Genomic DNA, 24,735 nt, shown 5'->3' on the forward strand with positions numbered 1-24,735 from the left:
TTTTATATACTACAAAAACTAATAAAAATAGTCAAACTTAAAGTTATGTATTTCAACCACATGTCTTTATGAGAGTCCTACAGACACAGGGAGTTGAAGGGATTCTCTTTCCCTAGCAGTCACCCTCACTCAGCTCTAGTAGATCTATGAGCCTTGCTGAAGAAGTAAGACTTTATTTTTTTCTCCCAGGAAACCCCATACCTCCCAATTAATATGCTGCACATTTTAAGCTCAGCTTTATGCTAAAGCTCTATATTCACAACCCATTTTTCCAATGAGGAACTGAAGGCACAAAAGTGAGAAGGGCCCTGGCCAGTTGGCTCAGTGGTGGAGTGTCGGCCAGGCGTGTGAAGGTCCCAGGTTCGATTCCTGGTAAGGGCACACAGGAGAAGTGCTCATCTGCTTCTCTACCTTTCCCCTTCTCCTTCCTCTCGATCTCTCTCTTCCCCTCCTGCAGCTAAGGTTTCATTGGAGCAAAGTTGGCCCCGGCGCTGAGGATGCTCCACAACCTCTACCTCAGGCACTAGAATGGCTCCGGCAGCAACTGAGAAAGGCCCCAGATGGGTAGAGTGTCGCCCCCTGGTGGGTATGCCGGGAGGATCCCGGTTGGACGCATGCAGGAGTCTGCCTCTCTGCCTCCTGCTTCTAACTTCGGAAAAATTAAAACATAACAAAGCGAACAAAAAAAGTGAGAAGGAAGGGGTAGTACATAAAGCTTCATCCAAACATAAACACCTGCCATATTGCCTCTTCCCAACAACATACTTTCCAATCCAGAAAGACTGAGGTGAGCCTGTATTACATATGGAACTACCAATAAGCTATTCTAACTCATCAAGGATTCTTCTACTCATTTACACAACTTGTTAGCAACCCTTTTCTTGGTCTGGACTTAATGCTAGCACGACCCTGCTGGAGCTTTTAACTTACAGAAAGAACTAGGAATCTCTTTTCTCAATAGAAAAACAATTTAAGGGCAAAAAGAGGCTCTAGCAATCACGTGCTTGATCCAGGATAACCTCACTCTCAAAAATAACTGTCTTCTCATTGACAGAAAGATTGGCTTACATCCTTACATCAAGGATTCCATCAACTTCCTATTGTCTACCTCAGGGCTCTGGTTTTACCTCTCTCAACCCTCAATTCTGTTTCTTAGGAAGAAGCACCTCTGTTACCTGTGTCCCAGCCCAACGGTTCTCCAACGTTTTACTTTTAGTACCCCTTTACATTCTAAAAATTACTGAGGAATCTAGGATTTTTTGTTTATAATCTATCAACAGTTACTGTTATTAGAAATGAAAACAGAATTTTAAATTTAAATCTTTTACAATAATATTGAACTTATTAACATCAGTAACAATTTTACAAAAAAAACCCTCTATTTTCAAAAAAAATAGTGAATAGGAAAGGACTGTTTTACATTTTTGCAAAACTCTTGCAGGTCATGCTTAATAAAAACTGTCTAGATCTCCTATTTGCTTCTATCTACTGTTTGGTATTAGTCACATTCACACAGTCATGGAGCCTCTGAAAACTCCACTGAACACTCTTACGACAATGAAAGTAAAAAGGCAAATAATGTCTTGGCATTACTTTGAAAACAGTTTTCTCCTGACCTTAAAAGGGTGTCAGGAACCTCCCCACAGAGCTCTCCCACAGCCTCTGGAGAACTGCTCTAGTCAAGCCACCTTGTAGACATAGTCCTAGGTCTGAATTCAGCAAATACCCACTCTCTAATTTGGGCTCCAGTCTCACTCTCTCTTGGTTCCCTTACCACAACCACCACCACCACAACCACCACCACCACAACCACCACCACCAAGTCGTCTTCCCTAACCTAAAAAAATAAATGAAAATTAAAAAACTTCCTACTTGTGTTCTCTTTCTCTCAAGTCACCAAACTTCTCGAAAAAGTTCCCATTGCTTCTACTGACTCTCCTTTTAGTATTATTTTAATTACCAAAGCATACACAGATCATTCTCAAACAAATCAATCTCTCTCTCTCCTCTCTTCTTCTCTCTCTAAATCAATCAATAAATTTAAAGATCCAAACAATATAGGTTAATCACCATTCACAATCCCAGTCTCTTACCCAGAGGTAACCACCCTGTTTAACCCTAGGAAATACCCTGAACCTACTTTGTAAAATAAATAAATACCAGGTTGAAATTATTTTCTTGTGATTTTCCTTTTTTTAAAGTTATACAAAAATAATAAAAATTGGAAGAGAGTCTCGTTTATACATTTCAGTTCTTTCAGTGACTGGAATAAGTTACGGATCAAAAGCTAAGGGCCAGGAGATAATTAGGAGAGAAAATGAAGTGACACTCCTGTACAAATCAAGTACTAAACAAGATGTTAAAACCAAGTTGATTTTATGGCTTGTATTGCCATAGTAAGACATATTAATAATAAGACTTAAGACTATGCCTTGTATGTAAACCCCTCCTATTTCATTACCTAAATGCAGGTTAATGCTGACTATATTTGTATCATCTTGATATATATTTAAGACTGTCTTACTGTCTTACAGGTTTACAAAACATTTTCCCATATATTGTCTCTTTAAAATTTCACAACCCATCAGGTTAACAGAGACGATCATTAACATTTTATACATGAGAAAGTAAAAGTTCTGCTCAAAATTACATAGCTAGAAAGACATCCACCAGAACCCACAGATAGAACTTAGATTGTTTGACTCAAATCAAATCCCACTCCTTTATATCATATTAAACAGTATATCAAAAATCCTTGCAACCTAAAAATATTAAGTTCTGGCCTATTTTTAGAGCTAACTTGGAAAAACTTATCTCTACTTTCAAAGTTGAACAAAAAACACAAAAATGAATTGTATAACTTTTGAACACAAAAACAGTAAATTATTTTTGCTTCCTTATTATACAAATACAATCCCTTAGGAACCTTGCATTTTAAAGTAACAGTTAAAATGTACTAACCCCTAAATCAACATGTAGATGTATTATAAAATTAGAAAAATAACCTCTTAAATTCATACTTAGACAATGCTGCTAACAAAAGACCTAAGACTCCTTCCTCATGTAAGAATGATGCAGCAGGCCCCGAAAAGACCACCACACCCGATTGATGAATGCTGCCCTCATTTCCCAGTGTTATCCCTAAAATTCCTGCAAGGAACACCTGGAATCACATGGAAATCCCTTAAATTTCACAATTAGAATTTTAAATTATGCTTTTTAAATTATTAAAAATCAATAATTCTAATTATACAAATAACAAAGTAATTAATCATTATTAACCTTATAGAAACAATGTTTCCAAGTCCCTATTTTTTCTCTCCACCAAGGCAGTTCCATAGGAGTCCAACACATTTAAATGACTTCTTTATTACAAAGCACTAGATTGGACGATGAAAATAACGACGTTAAAGAATTTCAAATGAAGGGCTCTGAATCTTAACTAACTCAACTTCACAAATAACTCAAAAAAAATTTTTTAACTATGATTAAGCTAATCTTTGCAGTTGATTTTTTTTTATATTTTATTTATTCATTTTTTAGAGAGAGAGGAGTGAGAGAGAGAGACAGAGAGAGAGAGAGAAGGGGGAGGAGCAGGAAGCATCAACTCCCACATGTGCCTTGACCAGGCAAGCCCAAGGTTTCGAACCAGCGACCTCAGTGTTCAAGGTCGACGCTTTATCCCACTGCGCCACCACAGGTCAGGCCCTGCAGTTGATGTTTTAAAAAACATGGATAAGATAACTGATTTTTCTTATTTTATTCTTCCTAAATAAGAAAGATATATACCTGCTCTTAACACATTCTTGTCAGAAAACCAAAAACCCATAGTGGCAAAGGTCAGTACTCAAAGTTAGTCTATAAAGGACTGCAAAACTGCTTTACTAAGAAATATTTGGGCCCTGGCTGGTTGGCTCAGTGGTAGAGTATCAGCCCGGCTTGTGAATATCCTGCATTTGATTCCCAGTCAGGGCACACAGGAGAGGCAACCATCTCCTTCTCCCCCACTCCCTCTCCCCCTTCTCTCTCTCTCTCTCTCTCTCTCTCTCTTCCCCTCCCGCAGCCATGGCTCAATTGGTTTGATCAAGCACATCTGTCTTGGAAGCTGAGGATGGCTCCATGGAGCATCTACCTCAGGTGCTAAAAATAGCTCAGTTGTAAGCATGGCCCCAGATGGGCAGAGCATCGTTGCCCAGTTGATTCTGGTGAGGGTGCATGCAGGAGGAGTTGGTCTCTCCATCTCCCCTACTCTCAGTTGGAAAAGAAGGAGGAAAAAAATTTTTAAAAAAATTTTGAGCATTTCTCTTACCTCTGTTTCTGTACAATGTGAATATCCCAATTTACCTGTAATAAAAATACAAAAATGTTATTTTCAAAGGATTTTAGCTTTATTATCATCTATAAACATATTTGAGCTACTCTGGCCATAGCTTCATAATATATATTTATGAAACTCCAAGCAAATAAAAAGTGCTAGAATGACCAAATATTCTAGACATTTAACTTGACATAGGCCCACAGAAGATAATAAAGAAAAAGATGAAAGAATATACTTAACTATAATTAGATCTGAAATATTCATATATTAATATGCATATACACAAAGTAAAACAAAAATACTTTTAAAGTCTTGCTTTCTTTTTAAAATACCTTAAAATATTTTTAAAATGTGCCTTTTAAAACACTTTGAAATGTCTTTAAAAACCTTTAAAAGTCTTTTCCTCAAATATACTTCCAGTTTAAAGGTACAGTGATCATTTCAATGAAAGCAGACATTTCAAATTCATATTTTTCTTAATATATGATGGTGGTTTTTCTTTAAAATATCATTCGGTAAACCATATAATTAATCCAGGAATTCTTGCAACAGAAGATCATCTAGAGAACAACTAGACTGAACAGCATCTGGCTGCACCAGCATTAATACTTTCTCTCCTTCACGGAGACATAATACCAAGAAATAAATACAATTACATAGTACTGTCAATTTGGATAACTAAAATACACTTTTAAAACAAAAATCAGCTATTTGAAAGGGGAATCATTATTAAAGAGTTTTAAGAGAAAGACTAGCTAACACATTTATATTAGGGGACTAAAATTTTAATTTCCCCAGTCTGCACTTCTGAAATTTTATTGTCTTAAGTTCAAATATGCACGTAGTCCCACCTCTTTCTCTTCAACACTAGCCTCCCTCTGACCTCTTTCCTCTCCCCAACCTACTGCCCCTGCACCTTGCCCACAGGGTTGTTCTACCAGTCTGTGATTTTTTTAAAAACGTTTAAGTACAATTTATACACCTAAGAGCCTATGATGATACCATAAAAAAACCATAAAAAATGTTTTCATATGTCTTCCAGTTCATAAAATGAAAAATAAAGTTGAAACCCACAATTTCTGATGAGCTAAGAATCCTGATATGAAATATTGGCTGAAACTGAGACCAGAAAAAAAGGAAAGTTTGGTTCTGTAAATTTAAAATGATATATGTGATAATTAAAGATTACGTGAACACAGCCCTGGCCAGTTGTCTCAGTGGTAGAGCATCCGCCTGGCACGTGGAAGTCCCGGGTTTGATTTCTGATTAAGGTACACAGGAGAAGTGCCCATCTGTTCCTCTATCTCTCCCCCTTCTCTTCCTCTCTGTCTCCTTCTCTCTCCCCTATAGCCTGTAGCCATGGCTTGATTGACTCAAGCAAGTTGGCCTGGGTCACTGAGGATGGCTCTATGGCCTCAACCGCAGGAGCTAAAAAATAGCTCCTGGTTGCAACAGAGCAATGGCCCCAGATGGGCAGAAAATTGCCCCCTGGTGGGCCTGCTGGGTGGATCCTGGTTGGGGTGCATGCGAGAGTCTGTCTCTCTGCCTCCCCTCCTCACTGAATAAAAAAAAAAAAGATTACGTAAACACATAGATAAAATGAGTTTAACATATATGCACTTATATACTAGGGTTTGATAAATATATCTTTATATTGTTATATAAAATTGTATATTATAGGCCCTGGCCGGTTGGCTCAGTGGTAGAGAGTCGGCCTGGCGTGCAGGAGTCCCGGGTTCGATTCCGGGCCAGGGCACACAGGAGAAGCACCCATCTGCTTCTCCACCCCTCCCCCTCTCCTTCCTCTCTGTCTCTCTCTTCCCCTCCTGCAGCCAAGGCTCCATTGGAGCAAAGTTGGCCCGGGTGCTGAGGATGGCTCTGTGGCCTCTGCCTCAGGCGCTAGAATGGCTCTGGTTGCAGCAGAGCAACACCCCAGATGGGCAGAGCATCACCCCCTGGTGGGCGTGCCGGGTGGATCCCGGTCTGGCACATGCGAAAGTCTGTCTGACTGCCTCCCCGTTTCCAACTTCAGAAAAATACAACAACAAAAAAAATTGTATATTATAAAGCTCTAGAGCTACTGAGGGTCTAAGTCCAGGCAGCCGAAGAGTGTGGTTAGCAAGATGAACAAAGATGCGCAGATGAGAAAAGCGATTAACCAAAAGTTGATAGAAACTGGAGAAAGAGAACGCCTCAAAGAGTTGCTGACAGCTAAATTAATTGAATGTGGCTGGAAGGATCAATTGAAGGCACACTGTAAAGAGGTAATTAAAGAAAAAGGACTAGAACACATTACTGTTGATGACTTGGTGGCTGAAATCACACCAAAAGGCAGAGCCCTGGTACTTGACAGTGTAAAGAAGGAGCTTCTACAAAGAATAAGAACATTCCTTGCTCAGCATGCCAGCCTTTAAGATTGAATTAGCTTGGGCCCTGGCCGGTTGGCTCAGTGGTAGAGTGTTGGCCTGGCGTGCAGAAGTCCTGGGTTCGATTTCGGGCCAGGGCACACAGGAGAAGCGCCCACCTGCTTCTCCACCCCTCCCCCTCTCCTTCCTCTCTGTCTCACTCTTCCCCTCCCACAGTGAGGCTCCATTGGAGCAAAGATGGCCCAGGCGCTGGGGATGGCTCCTTGGCCTCTGCCCCAGGCGACAGAGCGACCCAGGGAGGGGCAGAGCATTGCCCCCTGGTGGGCAGAGTATCACCCCCTAGTGGGCAGAGTGTTGCCCCCTGGTGGGCGTGCCGGGTGGATCCCGGTAAGGCGCATGCGGGAGTCTGTCTGACTGTCTCTCCCCTTTTCCAGCTTCAGAAAAATACAAAAAAAAAAAAAAAAAAGATTGAATTAGCTTGTGTTGTTTTGTGATCTTACTTCTGACAGTAAAACTTGCCATAAATTAGGAATCGCTTTCCCAAAATAAAATCCTTTTTTGTATGATGGTATACAGTTTTCGGTAATGATGTATACATTGTTTTGATTTTTTTTCCCTAAATGTGTTATTTTAATAAATATCTCATGAATGAGAAAATAAATAAATAAATAAAGCTCTATATACCATATATTATCTTTTTATTTATTTATATGACTGTTCAAAACATTAATGCCTTTGGTAGAATAGTTATACTTTGACTTCTGGAGAAGTGGTCATGAACTTAACTTAGGAAAGTACTGTGGACAGTAATAGCTCAAAGGGCACAGACTACCTCTCAGCAAACATCTACTGAGCATCTACTCTATATAAGAGAAAGAAGAGAGGGAGGGAGAGAGGGAGAAAACACAGTATCAAGACAAGTTATAACAGAGAGTAAGCTCCTTGAGAGTGTGTGGATATATATCTTCAGTATGATATACTTCTAAGGAAAAGAGAATCACAAAGAAATCTAGATTTTTTTTTTTATTTTAGTGAGAGGAGGGGAGGCAGATAGACTCTGGCATGCACCCAGACCAGGATCCACTTGGCAGGCCCACTAGGGGGCGATGTTCTGCCCATCTGGGGCCAGTGCTCCATTGCAACCAGGAGCCATCTTTTAGTAACTGAGGTGGACGCCATGGAGCCATCCTCAGCGCCAGAGGCTAACTGAGCCATGGCAGCAGAGGGGAAGAGAGAGAGAAGGGGGAAGAGTGGAGAAGCAGATGGTCACTTCTCTGTGCTCTAACCAGAAATCGAACCCGGGACTTCCACATGCTGGGCTGTCGCTCTACCACTGAGCTAAATGGCCAGGGCCAGTAAAATTTTATGTAGTAGGTTTGTTGCTGGTAACAGCGCTGGTGAAAAATTCTGAAACTATTTTGTATTTATTGTAGCTTTGGGCAGGTAAGTAAATCAAGAGATATTGTTGGGAATCCTAACAGGAGAAAGAAGGAATACACAAACCTAATGCGGGAAGGAGAGGCAGATCCCTGCAGGGGTGAACTAGACCTAGAGGTATAACACAACTTCAAAAACCTCAGTGATATCTTAGCTCCGCCCTCCAAAAGAGGGAGAAGCAACAACATCCCATTATGAAAGGGCACACCTAGCCTCTTCCCCCTCAAAGGAACCAGACTCCTCAGGTAACTGGCTGACTCCGAGGCTGGGACAAGGAAATTATAAGATAACCTAGAGCAGTGGTTCTCAACCTTTCTAATGCCGTGACCCCGCAATACAGTTCCTCATGTGGCGGTGACCCCAAACCAAAAAATGATTTTGGTGGCTACTTCATAACTGTAATTTTGCTACAGTTATGATTTGGAATGTAAATACCTGATGTGCATTATGTATTTTCCAATGGCTTTAGGTGACCCCCCCGGGGTCGCAACCCACAGGTTGGGAACCGCTGACCTAGAAACATCATTTTGCACCAGAAAGTAATGATGTGCTCTAAGAATGATAGAGTGATGTCAAAAGGGCACAAGTCCTATGAAATAAGATTTTTTTCCAATGACCTCTATTATAAAACTGAAAACACTCTCCTACAAGAGGACAAAAATTTGGGGGAGAACATACAATAGCTTTTGGTTATTCAACTTGAACTGGTGACGAAGTCATGCAAATATGTTACCGCATCTGCCACCCAAATCCCTGCCCACTCTCTGACCCAGGAATCAGAAAATGCCAATTACAGGACAGCAGAGCGTAAAGAAGCCCTGGAAATGATCTTGCCAAATCCATTCATTTTATAGATGAGTATTCTGAGCCTGAGGAGTCAAATGACTTGCACCAAATGACAGAGTTGAAAAGTTGATTCCAGGCTCCTAACCCCCTATCATGTGGGTCAGTGCTGTTCCTGCATTCCCAAGTGCAGAGCTCAGTGGGGCTGGGGTACAGGATTGCAGGGGTGCTGTCCCAGCTACCTACTATTTACATAAAAAAAATAGAAAAACGTTTTCATTATTTAACAGTTAGAAACCACCAGTATAACACCAAAACATTTTCATCTGACTTTGGAGTCTTTCTTCAAAAGTTGGCCACCTCTCAGCCCTGGCCGGTTGGCTCAATGGACAGAGCATTGGCCTGGTGTATGGAAGTCCTGGGTTCGATCCCAGTCAGGGCATACAAGAGAAGCCACCATCTACTTCTCTCCTCCTTTTTCTCCCCCTCCCTTCCCCTCCCACAGCTAGCGGCTAGATTGATTCAAGCATGGGCCCCCTGTGCTGTGGATAGCTCAGTTGATTCAACCATTGGCCCCAGATGGGGGTTGCCCGGTGGATCCTGGTCAGGGTGCATGCAGGAATGTGTGTGTCTCTCTCCCCTCCTCTCACTTAAAAATAAACAAAAAAAAAGAAAAAGAAAAAGTTGCCATCTATCTTTATAGAACCTGACCTGAAAACTCCCTCTCAACTCTAGAATACTGTGGCTTTACTTTCTACAATTCCACTAACCTAAGCTGATGGTCAGCCGAACCAAGATTTCAAATTATTAAATGCAGTATATTAGTTCTTTCAATAAAAAATAATGACTTTATTGATTTTCATTGAGTTTAAATAGAAAATAAGATTACTTATGTGATGACATACAATAAAAGAAAATATCTGAAATAGTATTTAAACATTAACTTACAAAATATTTCAACATTATCAAAATACTTATACACTAGATAGAGGGGTGACTCACAGAAGTAAGGCCAAACTTCAGTGTTCCTCAAATAGAATGAGCATTTTAATGTGTGATAATCAAGATTTTGTTTTAGACTCTTCTTTTTAACTCATTCTGAGATGTCTGATATACTCTTAAAATTTACTAGACAAGTTCCCAGAAAACAGCAAAACCAATGTCTCCCTATTAATTGCAATAGAATGGCTTTAAGAAACAAACCAGTCCTAGTATAAAATGTCTGTCATAAAGAACTCATCAACTGCCCTGGCCGGTTGGCTCAGCGGTAAAGCGTTGGCCTGGCGTGCGGGGGACCCGGGTTCGATTCCCGGCCAGGGCACATAGGAGAAGCACCCATTTGCTTCTCCACCCCGCCTCCTCCTTCCTCTCTGTCTCTCTCTTCCCCTCCCGCAGCCAAGGCTCCATTGGAGCAAAGATGGCCCGGGCGCTGGGGATGGCTCCTTGGCCTCTGCCCCAGGCGCTAGAGTGGCTCTAGTCACGGCAGAGCATCGCCCCCTGGTGGGCAGAGCGTCGCCCCTGGTGGGCGTGCCGGGTGGATCCCGGTCGGGCGCATGCAGGAGTCTGTCTGACTGTCTCTCCCCGTTTCCAGCTTCAGAAAAATACAAAAAAAAAAGAACTCATCAACTAAGACAACACCATCATCTTCAGCAGACATTTTAAATTTCAAATTCTGATAATCAGATACATAATTTCATTCAGCAGGTCCACTCAATAAATTACCTGAAAGACTATTTCAGTGAACACATCCTAGCAGAGTCACTAAGAACCTTGGCTGTTCAGGATTAGACTTCACATAGCCCACTGTGGTCTCACCTCCATGGAATCACAAATTCTGATGAACCACACAACTATTTGGTGGAAATTAAGGCAGTTTCAGAAAATATCCACAGATGTTCATGTAGAATACTTTTAAATTAATGAGCCTGGCCCTGGCCGGTTGGCTCAGCGATGGAGCGTCAGCCTGGCATGCGGAGGACCCGGGTTCGATTCCCGGCCAGGGCACACAGGAGAAGCGCCCATTTGCTTCTCCACCCCTCCGCCGCGCTTTCCTCTCTGTCTCTCTCTTCCCCTCCCGCAGCCAAGGCTCCATTGGAGCAAGGATGGCCCGGGCGCTGGGGATGGCTCTGTGGCCTCTGCCTCAGGCGCTAGGGTGGCTCTGGTCGCAACATGGCGACGCCCAGGATGGGCAGAGCATCGCCCCCTGGTGGGCAGAGCGTCGCCCCATGGTGGGCGTGCCAGGTGGATCCCGGTCGGGCGCATGCGGGAGTCTGTCTGACTGTCTCTCCCTGTTTCCAGCTTCAGAAAAATGAAAAAAAAAAAATTAATGAGCCTGACCAGTGGTGGCACAGTGGATAGTGTGTTGACCTGGGACATTGAGGTCCCAGGTTCGAAACTCCAAGATCACCAGCTTGAGTGCAGGTTCATCAGCTAGAGTGTGGGGTTGCTAGCTCAAGCATGGGATCATGACAGGATCCCAATGGTTGCTGGCTTGAGCCCAAAGGTTGCTGGCTTGAGCCCAAAGTTTGCTAACTTGAGAAAGGGGTCACTGGCTTGACTGGAGCCCCACCCCCCGGGTCAAGGCACATATGAGAAGCAATCAATGAACAACTAAAGTGACGCAACTACGAGTCGATGCTTCTCATCTCTCTCCCTTCCTGACTCTCTCTCTCTCTCTCTCTCTCACTAATATATTATATATAATACATATATACATACATACATATATATAAAGGTAGTTAGCAGGTAGTTTATGGAGTAGAAACTTTAGCAATATGATACATATTAGCTGAATAAGCAAAAGGCAAACTATGCCCATTAAAAAGACAAGGAATCTCTGGAATTTTTAGGATGAATAAATAGCTCTCAGAACTATTTTCCAAATTTTTCCTATGTGACCAAACTCTGGACAATGTTTAGGTCCACTTGATCATGTGAAAGTATGTTCTTTTTCATACTCAAACTGAGAGATAGCAATAAATATACCCTGCCAGCTTCCCTCCATTTATTCAGAAACTATTTGTTGAACTCAAACTAACCACTATTGGTGAGCACTGATGACACAGTAGTGAACAAGCCAGACGTGATCCTTGCCCCACTGGGTTTACATTTTAATGAACATAGGCCAAAAAAAAGCAATAAAATTAAACAATTAAAACTGGTAATGAATGCTACTAAGGACAGAAAAGGGAAAGGAAGAAAATAACAGAAATGACCCAATTTAGGGTAGGCAGGAAGACTCGTTGAGATATTTAAATAGAGAACTTAAAGTTGGGTGGCAGCTAACTGAAAGGCTGGGGAAAGAACTGTTCTAGACTCAGGGAGCAGCACCTGGTAAGGCCCTGAAAGCATTTAGTGGGTGGGAGCAGCAACAGACCACACACAGGCCTTGCAGGATGACAGGATAAAGAGTTTCCATTTGATAGGAAGCTACTGGAGGATATTAAGCAAGAGCTGATTCAAGGCAGGTTTCCAAGTTAGTCCTGGAAAAAATATTATTTATCTCTTCATTCAGAGAAAATATGTCTCTGACAGATTTTAAGGGGAATACAGGCTCTCCTTGGAACCTGACTTTCGTTCTTTGAGATCATCCAACCCAAGACAGGCTCTCGGAACTTCAACCTCAAATCACCTCTGCCATAAATATCAAGTTTATCCTCATTCTAAAATGTAGGCTTCTGCTTTTTTTTTTTTTTTTTTTTTTTTTTTTTTTTTTTTTTTTGAGACCCAGTCTGTACTTTGCATCCTGGATCCTATAGTTCAATCCCTTATCTGTAACTAGTGAGTATATTTGCTATCAGGAGACTTAACAGTGCTTTTAAAACAAACAATGCAAGTGTGGACCGTGCAAGCAAGTGTGGCAAGAGGGGGATGGCGCCAGTGTGCAAGTAGAGGTGTGGTGAGCATGTGTGCATGAGCACCAGCAAGAGAGTAGGTGGACGAAAAGAGGGTACAAGCATCACTGTGTAAGCAAGTGTGCGTGAGCAGGCCTGGGGTGCAAAAGTATAAAAAGGAAAGACAGCACGAAGCCTTGGCTCATTAGCGACAGTCACCTTCCTAGGGACTAGAGCCATGATGGCGAACCTTTTTATAAAAACCGCCCACTTTTGCAGTGCTGGTCAACCTGGTCCCTCCCGCCCACTAGTGGGCATTCCAGCTTTCATGGTGGGCCAATGGCGGGTTTGGTTGCTCTGCTACCGCCCACCATGAAAACTGAAACGCCCACTAGTGGGCGGGAGGGACCAGGTTGACCAGCACTGCAAAAGTGGGCGGTTTTTATAAAAAGGTTCGCCATCACGGGACTAGAGTCTCTAGCCCTTGGACCTACTATCAGTGATTGGACCCAACCGCCAGGCTTCCCCAACACAGACCACTTAATGCAGGGGTCCCCAAACTACGGCCCACCGGCCACATGCGGCCCCCTGAGGCCATTTATCCCGCCCCTGCTGCACTTCCGGAAGGGGCACCTCTTTCATTGGTGGTCAATGAAAGGAGCACATTGACCATCTCATTAGCCAAAAGCAGGCCCATAGTTCCCATTGAAATACTGATCAGTTTGTTTATTTAAATATTGTATTTGTTCCCGTTTTGTTTTTTTACTTTAAAATAAGATATGTGCAATGTGCATAGGGATTTGTTCATAGTTTTTTTTTATAGTCCGGCCCTCCAACAGTCTGAGGGACAGTGAACTGGCCCCCTGTGTAAAAAGTTTGGGGACCCCTGACTTAATGGCTCTTACCTACAGCTACTGTCTGCCCCTTCAGGCTCTGCTCAGCAGATGAGCAAGCCTTACAACTAGATTTCTTGAGGAAGACTGATTGCTTTACAAAACTAACACCCCTGATTTCTGTCCCTCCATTAATTTAGGTCTCACCAACATCACTGCTGCCCCCAATAATCTACAAGACGAGTAAGTTTGGTCCAGACCTCAAACCCTCCCGATGTATTCCATGCACTGGAGTAACCATGTTATAACTGACCCTATTCTAAAATGGAAGTTTCAAAAATGAGTTTTCTTAATTACGAGAGTGTTATTTTTCTCTTTCTATTCAGCAACTTTGATTAATCAACCTTTGTATCATCTCATACAACAAACAGCATTAAATGTCAAGTATTTTCCATTGAAAAAATAATTTGTTTCAGCATAACTTTTTTCAACAAGACTCAAATATATATTTTATGTAATTTGGCAACAGTCAAAGCTTGTATAGCAAATAGGTTTCCTATTTTGTGCAATTCTAATTGGATGGTTAGTGGTTGCTTAGAATGCTACCTTCAGAAAAGTTCTGAGGGAACATTTGTCCAGTTAGCAACATCTGCCATAGGAACAGGAGGGAATGACATCACTGAGGCCACACTTCTGACAGTCCTATGCTAGAGGATGGTATGATGGAAGTTCTTTCTGTAAACAGTGTATATTTAGATTAAAATGTTCCCATGTGATATTACTTGTACTTACATATCACAAAACCTCAAAAATATACTGATATCACAGCATTATATCAGTCATCTCAAGTACAAGAACTTGGAGGTGAACCTCCCCAAGCCAAATCATAAAATAGCAAGTGCCAATCCCAAATGTTCTATTTTCCTATCAACTGAAAATTTCTGGTTTCCATGCATTTTATATACAGCACAGTGTGTTCGGAAAATACCCTCTGCCACCGTGGCAGCTGATCATGTATGAGGCCATCCTAGCCTAAAGGAACCCAGAGAGGTATCTCAGGTGCTTCTAGCCTCCAAGCTTAGCTCCTTTAGATACAGTATCATAACTTCCATCCACACCTACTCGTCCAAATTTATTACTTACCCTCTATAAAGATGGTGTATATGATTTAAATTATAAAAACTACCAAGGCATACCTTTTTAGCTATTTAACCTTTACTATATAGCTATCAAGAAACACCTTCTTCCTGTAACTAACTTCATAAGTTATACATTTTTATTATACCCATGAATAAAATACTAAGTTCTTTAAACTACAAATAGAATATTTGTATTATCAATCACAAAAAAAGGTCAGAGTTAGTTGGGTCTCAAGTGAAACTGGTTCCAAGAGTTTAGAGGTAAAGCTATATTTACATTATTATCAGTGTAAGTAAGCCTCCTTTCATGTCCCAAAGGATTCAAAGAAGTTAAATTAAAGTATTAATAAGTGAGTATCACACAAGTCAAAAAGTGATCAAGTGAAGAAAAAATCTAAATTCAAGAATATATAGACCCTGGCCAGTTGGCTCAGTAATAGAGCGTCAGCCCTGCGTGTGAATGTCCTGGATTCGATTCCTGGTTAGGGCACACAGGAAAAGCAACCATCTGCTTCTCTACCCTCCCCCACCCCTCCCCCTCTCTCCCCCCTCTCCTGCAACCATGGCTCAATTGGAGTGCATTTGCTCCATGCACTGAGAATTGCTCCACAGCCTCTGCCTCTGGCGCTAAAAAGAACTCTGTTGCTGAGCAAAGGAGCAACAACCCAGATGGGCAGAGCATCGCCCCCTAGCGCACTTTCCAGGTGGATACCAGTTGTGACACATGTGGGCGTCTCTCTCTCTCTGCCTCCCCTCCTCTCACAGAATAAAAAAGTAAAAAATAAAAAAAAAAGAATATATAATATTTATATGGAACTCATTTAAAACTATAAGTGGTGGTCAAACACTAAACTTTCCCTGACATTCCGCTAGACTCTCCACAGCCTATTACGACCTATGCCAAAAAGCAAGGGTAACCAAAATCTGGCCCACTCTTCATATTGTTTCAGCTTCAAGAATCATTTTGTGACTTACAAACAGATATCTATTAAAACTAGTGTAAAAGTTCTTTCTGTTTTTTAAGATTTTATTCATTGATTTCAGAGAGAGAGAGAAGGGATGGGGGAAGAGTGGGAACAAGCAACTCATAGCAGTTGCTTCTCGTATGTGTCTTGACAAGGCAAACCCAGGGTTTTGAACCAGCAACCTCAGCATTCCAGGTCAACACTCTATCCACTGCACCAGTACAGGTCAGGCTATACAGAAGTAAGTTCTTTATCAGTCTTGAATAAAAGTGTCTTGAAGTATTCATCTTTTAACAGAGAGAAGATATGGCCCAGTGAAAACATGTGTGTGAAGTATATATGAGTTGACAAAATGTCCTTGCATAAATGTCCTCATTTGCCTGACCAGGTGGTGGCAAAGTGGGTTGAGCATCGAACTGGGACGCTGAGGATCCAGGTTTGAAACCCCAAGGTTGCTGGCTTGAGTGAGGGCTCATCCAGATTGAGCATGGGGTCTCTAGCTTCATTGTGGGATCACACACATGACCCCATGGCTGCAAGCTTGAGCCCAAAAGGTCATTGGCTTGAGCCCAAGGTTGCTGGCTTAAGAAAGGTGTCACTGTCTCAGCTGGAGCCACCACCTCGCCCCCTGTCAAGGCACATACAAGAAAGCAATCAATGAACAACTAAGGTGCTACAACTATGAGTTGATGCTTCTCATCTCTCTCCCTTCTTGTCTGTCTGTTCCTGTCTGTCCCTCTGTCTCTTGTGTGCATATATACATAAATAAATAAATTCCTCATTGGAGTCCTACAATTTTGTAAGAGAGGCTGGACATATATTATTTCCACTTTACAGATAAAGAAACAGAGTCAGAAAGGTTATATAGCTTGCCTGAGCTTATTAACTACATGGTAATAAGATCCAGAGCCAAAAAACAAAACCACTTCTGCAACTAACTGTTATGTTCTTTCCATGTTATGTGACATTAAACAGTAGATTTGCAACCTTCTAGAAGAGCAAACAAACTTGGCAGGAAACAACATGACTCCATTGAAAAAAATATTTTTTCCAGGCCAGTTAATTTCTAACAAGTATAAATCATCATCTCCCTACTCTCTCCTGCCCCTCCTGCCTTCCCTACCATCCACGCACCAGGGTAGATAGTCTGAGAGTCTTCCAAGATTCCTTCCTCTTTCTCACATCAAAAATTAAATAGCCACATTCTGTTCTATTTCCTAAATCACTTTCAATCTAACTTTTCCTTCCCATTCCTACTGCCTTCATTCAGACCTCCATCATCTCCTGTGTGAACAACCACAATGCTCCTAACTAGTTTGGCAACCTAAAGGCTACTGAGATCTAATGATAGTATGAGATGCCTATGGTGTCTTCGCCCTCGATTTTACCCAATTCAATCCGTATTCTAAAAAGCTCCTGGTAATCTTTCCAAAGAGGGTAATCTAATCTGCTTACATCATTTGTCTACTAAAATCCTTATATAGCCTTCCACTGCCTATACAGACTATAAATACAAACCAGGTGTGTGGCACAAAAAGAGTCCTAGCCAATGTACCTCACCAGCCTGTCTCGATCTCCACCACTCCCACACACATCCCATGCTCCAGGCGCAGGGGATGCCCTACAGAGAAGACAAACAGGTTTAACCTCATGTGCCTACTCCAAATAATTGATAGTGGCTGCCTGAAGCACCCCGTTACAAACACTGGAGCTGCTTATAAATTTGGCAGCAAAAGGACAACTGATTAAGCAGTGTCTGTTTGTGGTATAGGGAAGTGGGAGGTGTTGCCACACTACATGTACGACTGTTCTCTGAACATTCTCCCACGTTTCTAAACTTTTGTGCTTACTGTTGCTTCTGCCTAACATGTCCTTCTCCTTTTAACCCACTGCTTGTCCTTCAAGACCTCCAGAAAATAGACCTTCTCTGTGAAACCTGCCTAACATCACATCAAGCAGAGTGAGTCACTCTCTTCCCGGGGCTCACACAGTTTTCTGTACATGTCTCTATTATTTTGGAATTATTATACTGTGTTAGTTTATGTACCAGTGGTCTTCTCAAAGAAATGGGTGCACTTTATTCCTCTTTGTATCTTCAACATCTAGTACAGTGCACTTAGAAGGCACTCAAACCTTACCAGGTGGTGGCACAGTGGATGGAGCGTCGGACTAGGACGTGGAGGACCCAGGTTCGAGACCCCAAGGTCACTGGCTTGAGTGCGGGCTCATCTGGTTTGAGCAACGCTCACCAGCTTGAGCCCAATAACACTGGCTTGAGCAAGGGGTCACTCAGTCTGTTGTAGCCCTCTGGTCAAGGCACTTACGAGATAAGTCAGTGGTCCCCAACCCCCGGGCTACGGACTGATAGCGATCCGTGGGCCATTTGGTACTGGTCCGCAGAGAAAGAATAAATAACTTACATTATTTCCGTTTTATTTATATTTAAGACTGAGCGATGTTTTCTTTTTAAAAAAGAACCAGATTCCCTCTGTTACATCTGTCTAAGACTCACTCTTGATGCTTGTCTCGGTCATGTGATACATTTATCTGTCCCACCCTAAAGGCCGGTTCTTTTTTTTTTTGTATTTTTCCGAAGCTGGAAACGGGGAGGCAGTCAGACAGACTCCCGCATGCGCCTGACGGGGATCCACCAGGCATGCCCACCAGGGGCATGCTCTGCCCATCTTGGGGCAATGCTCTGCCACAATCAGAGTCATTCTAGCGCCTGAGGCAGAGGCCACAGAGCCATCCTCAGTGCCCAGGCAAACTTTGCTCCAGTGGAGCCTTGGCTGCGGGAGGGGAACAGAGAGACAGAGAGGAAGGAGAGGGAGAGGGGTGGAGAAGCAGACGAGCACCTCTCCTGTGTGTCCTGGCCGGGAATCGAACCCGGTACTCCTGCACGCCAGGCCAACGCTCTACCACTGAGCCAACTGGCCAGGGCCAAAGGCTGGTTCTTGAAAATATTTTCTGACATTAAACAGGTCCGTGGCCAAAAAAGGTTGGGGACCACTGAGATAAGAGAAAGCAGTCAATGAACAACAAAGGTGCTACAATAAAGAATTGATGCTTCCTTGTTCACAGTGGCCAGGACATGGAAACAACCAAAAAGCCCATCAATAGATGACTGGATAAAGAAGATGTGGCACATATACACTATGGAATACTACTCAGCCATAAGAAATGATGACATCGGAACATTTACAGCAAAATGGTGGGATCTTGATAACATGATACGAAGCGAAATAAGTAAATCAGAAAAAAACAGGAACTGTATTATTCCATACGTAGGTGGGACATAATAGTGAAACTAAGAGGCATTGATAAGAGTGTGGTGGTTACGGGGGGGAGGGGGGAATGGGAGAGGGATAGGGGGTGGGGAGGGGCACAAAGAAAACAAGATAGAAGGTGACAGAGGACAATCTGACTTTGGGTGGTGGGTATGCAACATAATTGAACGACAAGATAACCTGGACTTGTTATCTTTGAATATATGTATCCTGATTTATTGATGTCACCCCATTAAAAAAATAAAATTATAAAAATAAAAATAAAAATAAAAAGAATTGATGCTTCCCATCTCTCCCCCTTCTTATCTCTCTCCCAGATAGGGTCTGTCTGGCCCTATCTGTCCCTCTCTGTCTCTGTCACAAAACAAAACAAAACAAAGCAAAAAAGGGACTCAAATACTGGTGAAATCAATGAATGACACTATGTAACATGGAATTCCTCTGAAATGGTATTTCTACTAAAATCCAGGAAAATATGGCCAAGGTAACTGTTAGTGGCATTCTACCACTATTCATCTCATATATATATATATATATATATATATATATATATATATATATATCTCAGATATACAGATATTAATGGACTATAAATAGGAATTTGACTTCCAATTAGGTTGTGCAGGGGAGAAAGTGAGAAATGCAAGAGAAAAAGGCAAGAGAACCAATTTTTTGTAAAAATGCGTTAGCACAGTAGCATGTTATTTGAAATAACTCTAAACTCCAAACAATTCATATGCCAATCAATAGCAAAATCAATATTTGTATTTTCATACAACCAAATACCATATAGCAAACTAATGCTATATGCAACAAGTAATACATCTCACAAACACAATGTTGAGCTAAAGAAACCAGACACCAAAAATACGTAATATAAGAGTTCATACACAGAAAGTTCACAAACAAGTAAGCCCAATCTGTGGGGATAAAAACTAAGACAGCAATTATAAGGCTTCCGGGTGACTGGTAATATTCTTTTGTTCTTTATCAGGTTGGTGCTTACATGGTTACATCACTAATGATTTGCTCACTTTTCTCTATGTAGGCTGAACTTCAAAAATAAAAAATGTGAAAAGAACTGGGAAAAACCCAAGAAAATAATTTCTGAGAAGGAACTGTCAAAGGAAATTAGACTTTTAGACAGAAGTGATTGATGATTCAAATGTATCTATAACATGCACCAAAAAACTCTTTCAAAGATCCTGATCAACACTTCCTCACCAGCACATCATTACAACAAAAATTATACTGGGGAATAATTTTTTTTTCATTTTCTGGTGCATGAGGTTTTAGAACTGTTTCTATATATTTCTGCATCACTGATTCCAAATCTGAAATCCGTTTTTTTGGTGCATGCTCTAGTCTTTATGCAATTTTAATTTCTTTTTGTTACAGTTAATGGCATGCATTGGTTTTTAAATTGGAGTTAAAGGGCAACAACTCTTGGATTGAACATAACCACAAGGCAATTTGTTTTACAAACATGACTTTTATATAATTGTAGTTGTTTTTAAATGTAAAAAATTATTATCTGATAAAAACACCCTCTTATTTTGTTTTAAGATTGAATCATGGCTTCTTCGAGTAGGCGTAAATGTAAGAATAGTCCTGACACTTTCTGTTATATATGTGGCTGTTACACACTTCAACGTCAAAGGCGCAATATTTCATCATTTGTGACACGTGCATATATTGCCTATTTTCAGTGGTTCCAATTGGTTATTCAACTCATCTGCGAGATTATAATGACATAAAAATTGTCCTTGACTTTCTGAAGTATGAGGAGCATAACTGGATCATTTGTGTGGATCTTAAAATGGTAAATTTCCTGCTAGGACAACAGAGAGGTTTCACGAAGTATCCTTGCTTTTTGTGTTTGTGGGACAGCCGAGCTCAGGAGAAACACTGGACACAGAAGGAGTGGCCGAAACATGAAGCTCTGGAAGTAGGGATGCAAAATATTGTGAATGAACCTGTAATTAATCGAGACAGAATCATTTTTTCCCCACTTCACATGAAATTTGGCTTAATGAAGCAGTTTGTTCAGGCTTTGATAGAGAAAGTGAATGCTTTCAACATATTATTTCTGCTTTTCCTGCCTTGTCTTTCAAGAAGATAAAAGCAGGTGTATTCGATGGACCTCAAATTCGAACCCTCATATGTGATGAAGAATTTGCCAGGAAGATGAATAAGGAGGAGAAAGCAGCATGGCAGTCTTTTGTGGCAATTACAAAGAACTTCCTTGGCAACAAAACTATGAACTTCTGGTTCAAAGGATGCTGTTGGCTTTCCAAGACATTGCATGGAACATGAGCATTAAGATTCACTTCCTGAACAGTCACTTTGATAAGTTTCCTGAAAATCTTAGAGCTGTTAGTGATGAGCAGACTACTGCTGGAGCATCAAACGAGATTGTCCTCAACAAGTACACAAACGCAAGAGCTACAAATGCAAATTTTTGCCTGGATAGAATTTAAATAAGTTTTGCACAAATTTTATGATTAAAATAAGTGTTTTAATATGTTCTATTTCAAAATTGTAGACCAATTCTGATGCAATCATATCTTTTAGTGTATTAGTATATTTACTGCATTATATAAATTATTATATTTTCACAAAGATGATGCCCAAGAAGACATTCTACTTCTTTATGTTAAACTAAATGTTGAAAATTTTACAATAAGATGAAAACCTAAAATCTTGAATTGCAAAAAAACTGTAGCTTACAGAGAAAAACTAATGTCAGATTTGAGATCAGCACACTCGATTTAGGTAAGAACAAGTGTTTTTGTGGATGCAACAAAAATTCTGTTCCCCAGTGTTATTTGTTGAACCCTCCTGCAAATAGATGAAATGCTTAAATTGAGTAAAAATTTGGTGTGATATTTTCTAAACATATTTTCTTTGTATAATGAGAGTTATGTAAATAGAAAAACAAAAGAGGGTATCATGTACTATCTATCCTTGATATATTTTTTTAAAAATCAATAGAATGCCAGTTATATGTTGATTGGAAACCAGCAAAGGCTGGACCAGATAAATGCAATAAATTCAATACAGGAAAAGACAAATCTTGCTTCCTCTTGACCCTATTTTACTACCACTCAAAAGTAACTTTACAAAAGTTAGAAACAGAGAAAGTATCACCTTTCCCCATTAGTTTGCACTGCTTTCTTTATGTACCTAGTATTTTTTCTGGTCCCTGAAGTACTCACCATCCATCCCATGTAACACTCTGAAATACTCAACCAAGACCAAAAATCATTGTCCAATGATGCTTGGTTTTCATCTCTTTTGTTTGGTCAAGACATTTTATGAGCATATCACTTACTTCATATACTGAGCATATCATATACTTCAGACCAGTAATGAAAATGTATGTTTATAAAATGGGGAACTAGATCAAATGTGGTTGATTGCCAACATTTTTAATGTCTTAGGGTTATCTGCAGCCCAGAGTATCCATAACAATTTGCAAGAAGGAGACCGATGAGCCTGACCAGGCAGTGGCGCAGTGGATAGAGCGTCGGACTGGGATGCGGAGGACCCAGGTTCGAGACCCCGAGGTCACCGGCTTGAGCACAGGCTCATCTGGTTTAAGCAAAAGCTCACCAGCTTGGACACAAGGTCGCTGGCTTGAGCAAGGAGTTAATCGGTCTGCTGAAGGCCCACGGTCGAGGCACATATGAGAGGGCAATCAATGTGCGACTAAGGTGTCACAACGAAAAACTGATGATTGATGCTTCTCATCTCTCTCTGTTCCTGTCTGTCTGTCCCTATCTATCCCTCTCACTGACTCTCTCTCTCTGTAAAAAAATAAAATAAAAATTATCTATTGCTAAAAACTTTTTTTTTAAAAAAAAAAGAAGAAGAAGACCAATGATCACAAGATTTGTCCCAAATCAGTTTTGACCTTCTCCCACCTAACTCAGTCAGCTCACGCTAGACCCCAGGCCACATTTCAGTGGCCTCCCCTCAGCTCCAGTATATCCAGGTTGATATCCTAAGATAGGCTCCTTTGATTTCAGTTCCCAGATAGTTTTCCCTTCTGAGAAACAACTTGTGCAGACTGCTCTCTATGAACCTCCCTCTTCAACTTGGCCCTGTGGTATTCAAGAAATAACTGTTGAACAAATAAATGAATGTACAGACAGCAGGCACGACAGTAAAAGCAAGATACTAGAAATAGATACTTCCCAAATCTAACAAAGTTCTAATACCAAAAATTACTACACCTCCTAACATTCCAATTCTTCTTCTATATTAAAAACAAAGTAACTCTAGTAGCAACAAGCATACCTGGTGCTGAGCTCCTTGGAAATATGTCTGATTCTAGGTGGGGCAGAAAGTATACATGATAAGCCTTGAAACATCTTGTAGGACCAGAAAGCAAGGATGTGCTCAAGAATACAAACAAGACGGCTGCGTGTCAAAGGCACACAGGAGCCAGTGTGAAGGAGCTTCCACCAGCAACAGCTAGAACAATTTGAACAAATAAATAACATGGTAACGGAAAACAACCAAAGTATCAACCATGTGAGTCTATACTAATATAAATAAATAATTGACTAAATTTTTAAAAATGGAGAAGGGACAAATCTTCCTTACAGAAGAATTTCTTTTTTTCTTCTTTTTCCAAGTGAGAGGAAGGGAGACAGACAGACCCCACATGTGCCTGATTGGATTCACCCAGCAATCCCCATCTGGGGCCAATGCTGTGCCCATCTAGGGCCATGCTCACAACTGAGCCATATTTAGCGCCTGAGGCAGAGGCTCCACAGAGCCATCCTCAGCACCAGGGGCCAGTGCATTCAAACCAACAGAGCCATGGCTGTGGAAGGGGAAGAGAGAGAGAGAGAGAGAGAGAGAGAGAGAGAAGCTGGAGGGGGCGGGGTGAAGAAGCATGTGGTCCCTTCTCCTATGTGCCCTGACTGGGGATGGAACTGGGACATCCACACGTGGGCCAACACTCTACCACTGAGCCAACCGGCCAGAGCCAGAAGAATTCCTTACTCAGTATTTTAGTCACCCCTCCAGGATGGGGCCCCCTGCTTGAATGTATGCTGGACTTAGTGACTCCTTTTCAAACAATAAATTATAGAAAGGTAAAAACAGTAACTCTTTAGTGGAGAAACCTGGCAAATACAGTTCACATTACCAGTGGTGTTGTGTGGATATCATGCTCCAATTCGATGTGATGACAGGAGCCCTTCCCTTCTCTGGTATTTCTTCACTCAAACACATAACTCCAGTCCAGTCAGGAAAACATCAGGCAAACACAAATGGGAGGACAGCCTATAAAGCCCAGCCCAGTACTCCTCAAGACTGCCATGGTCATGGTGAACAAGGGCAGACTGAGAAGCTGCTACAAACCAGAAGAGACTATGGAGACATGACAACTAAATATAATATGGAATCCTGGATGGGGTTTTTAAACAGAAAAAGCACATTAATAGAAAAATTAGGGAAATCCAAAAGAAGTCTGCAGTTTAGTTAATAGTAATGTGCCAAGATTTTGGCTTCTCGGTTTTGAGGAAATACCACAGTAGTGTGAGGTGCAAATATTAGAGGAACTGGGTGAGAGGCACACAGGAATTCTCTGTACATGTCTGCAGCTTTTCTGTGAAGCTAAAATTATCTCAAAATTAAAAGCTTATCAAAAAAATCACTAGACTTGGCAACAAGCAATATTATCCTTATACAAATATCTGGGAGAAGATAGTTTCCTTTTTTCTACTTATCCAAGAGGAAGCAATAAATATAATAAGGCT

At 41.3% G+C, this 24,735-nt stretch overlaps 1 protein-coding gene and 1 pseudogene across 2 annotated transcripts in view; one reads left to right on the forward strand and one right to left on the reverse strand.

Moving 5' to 3' along the window:
* The window catches only part of SPIRE1 (spire type actin nucleation factor 1), a 271,534-nt gene that overhangs the window by 238,502 nt on the left and 8,297 nt on the right, over positions 1-24,735 (reverse strand). For both annotated transcript variants that reach the window (XM_066246306.1, XM_066246307.1), the window contains exon 2: positions 4,310-4,344. In XM_066246306.1, the coding sequence (XP_066102403.1) occupies positions 4,310-4,344 (35 nt within the window). The remainder of the gene's footprint in view (positions 1-4,309; positions 4,345-24,735) is intronic.
* On the forward strand, positions 6,399-6,741 carry LOC136315105 (transcription and mRNA export factor ENY2 pseudogene; annotated as a pseudogene).

This window comes from Saccopteryx bilineata, chromosome 11 (assembly GCF_036850765.1).
Source record: "Saccopteryx bilineata isolate mSacBil1 chromosome 11, mSacBil1_pri_phased_curated, whole genome shotgun sequence".
In the NCBI taxonomy this organism is placed as follows: Eukaryota; Metazoa; Chordata; class Mammalia; order Chiroptera; family Emballonuridae; genus Saccopteryx; species Saccopteryx bilineata.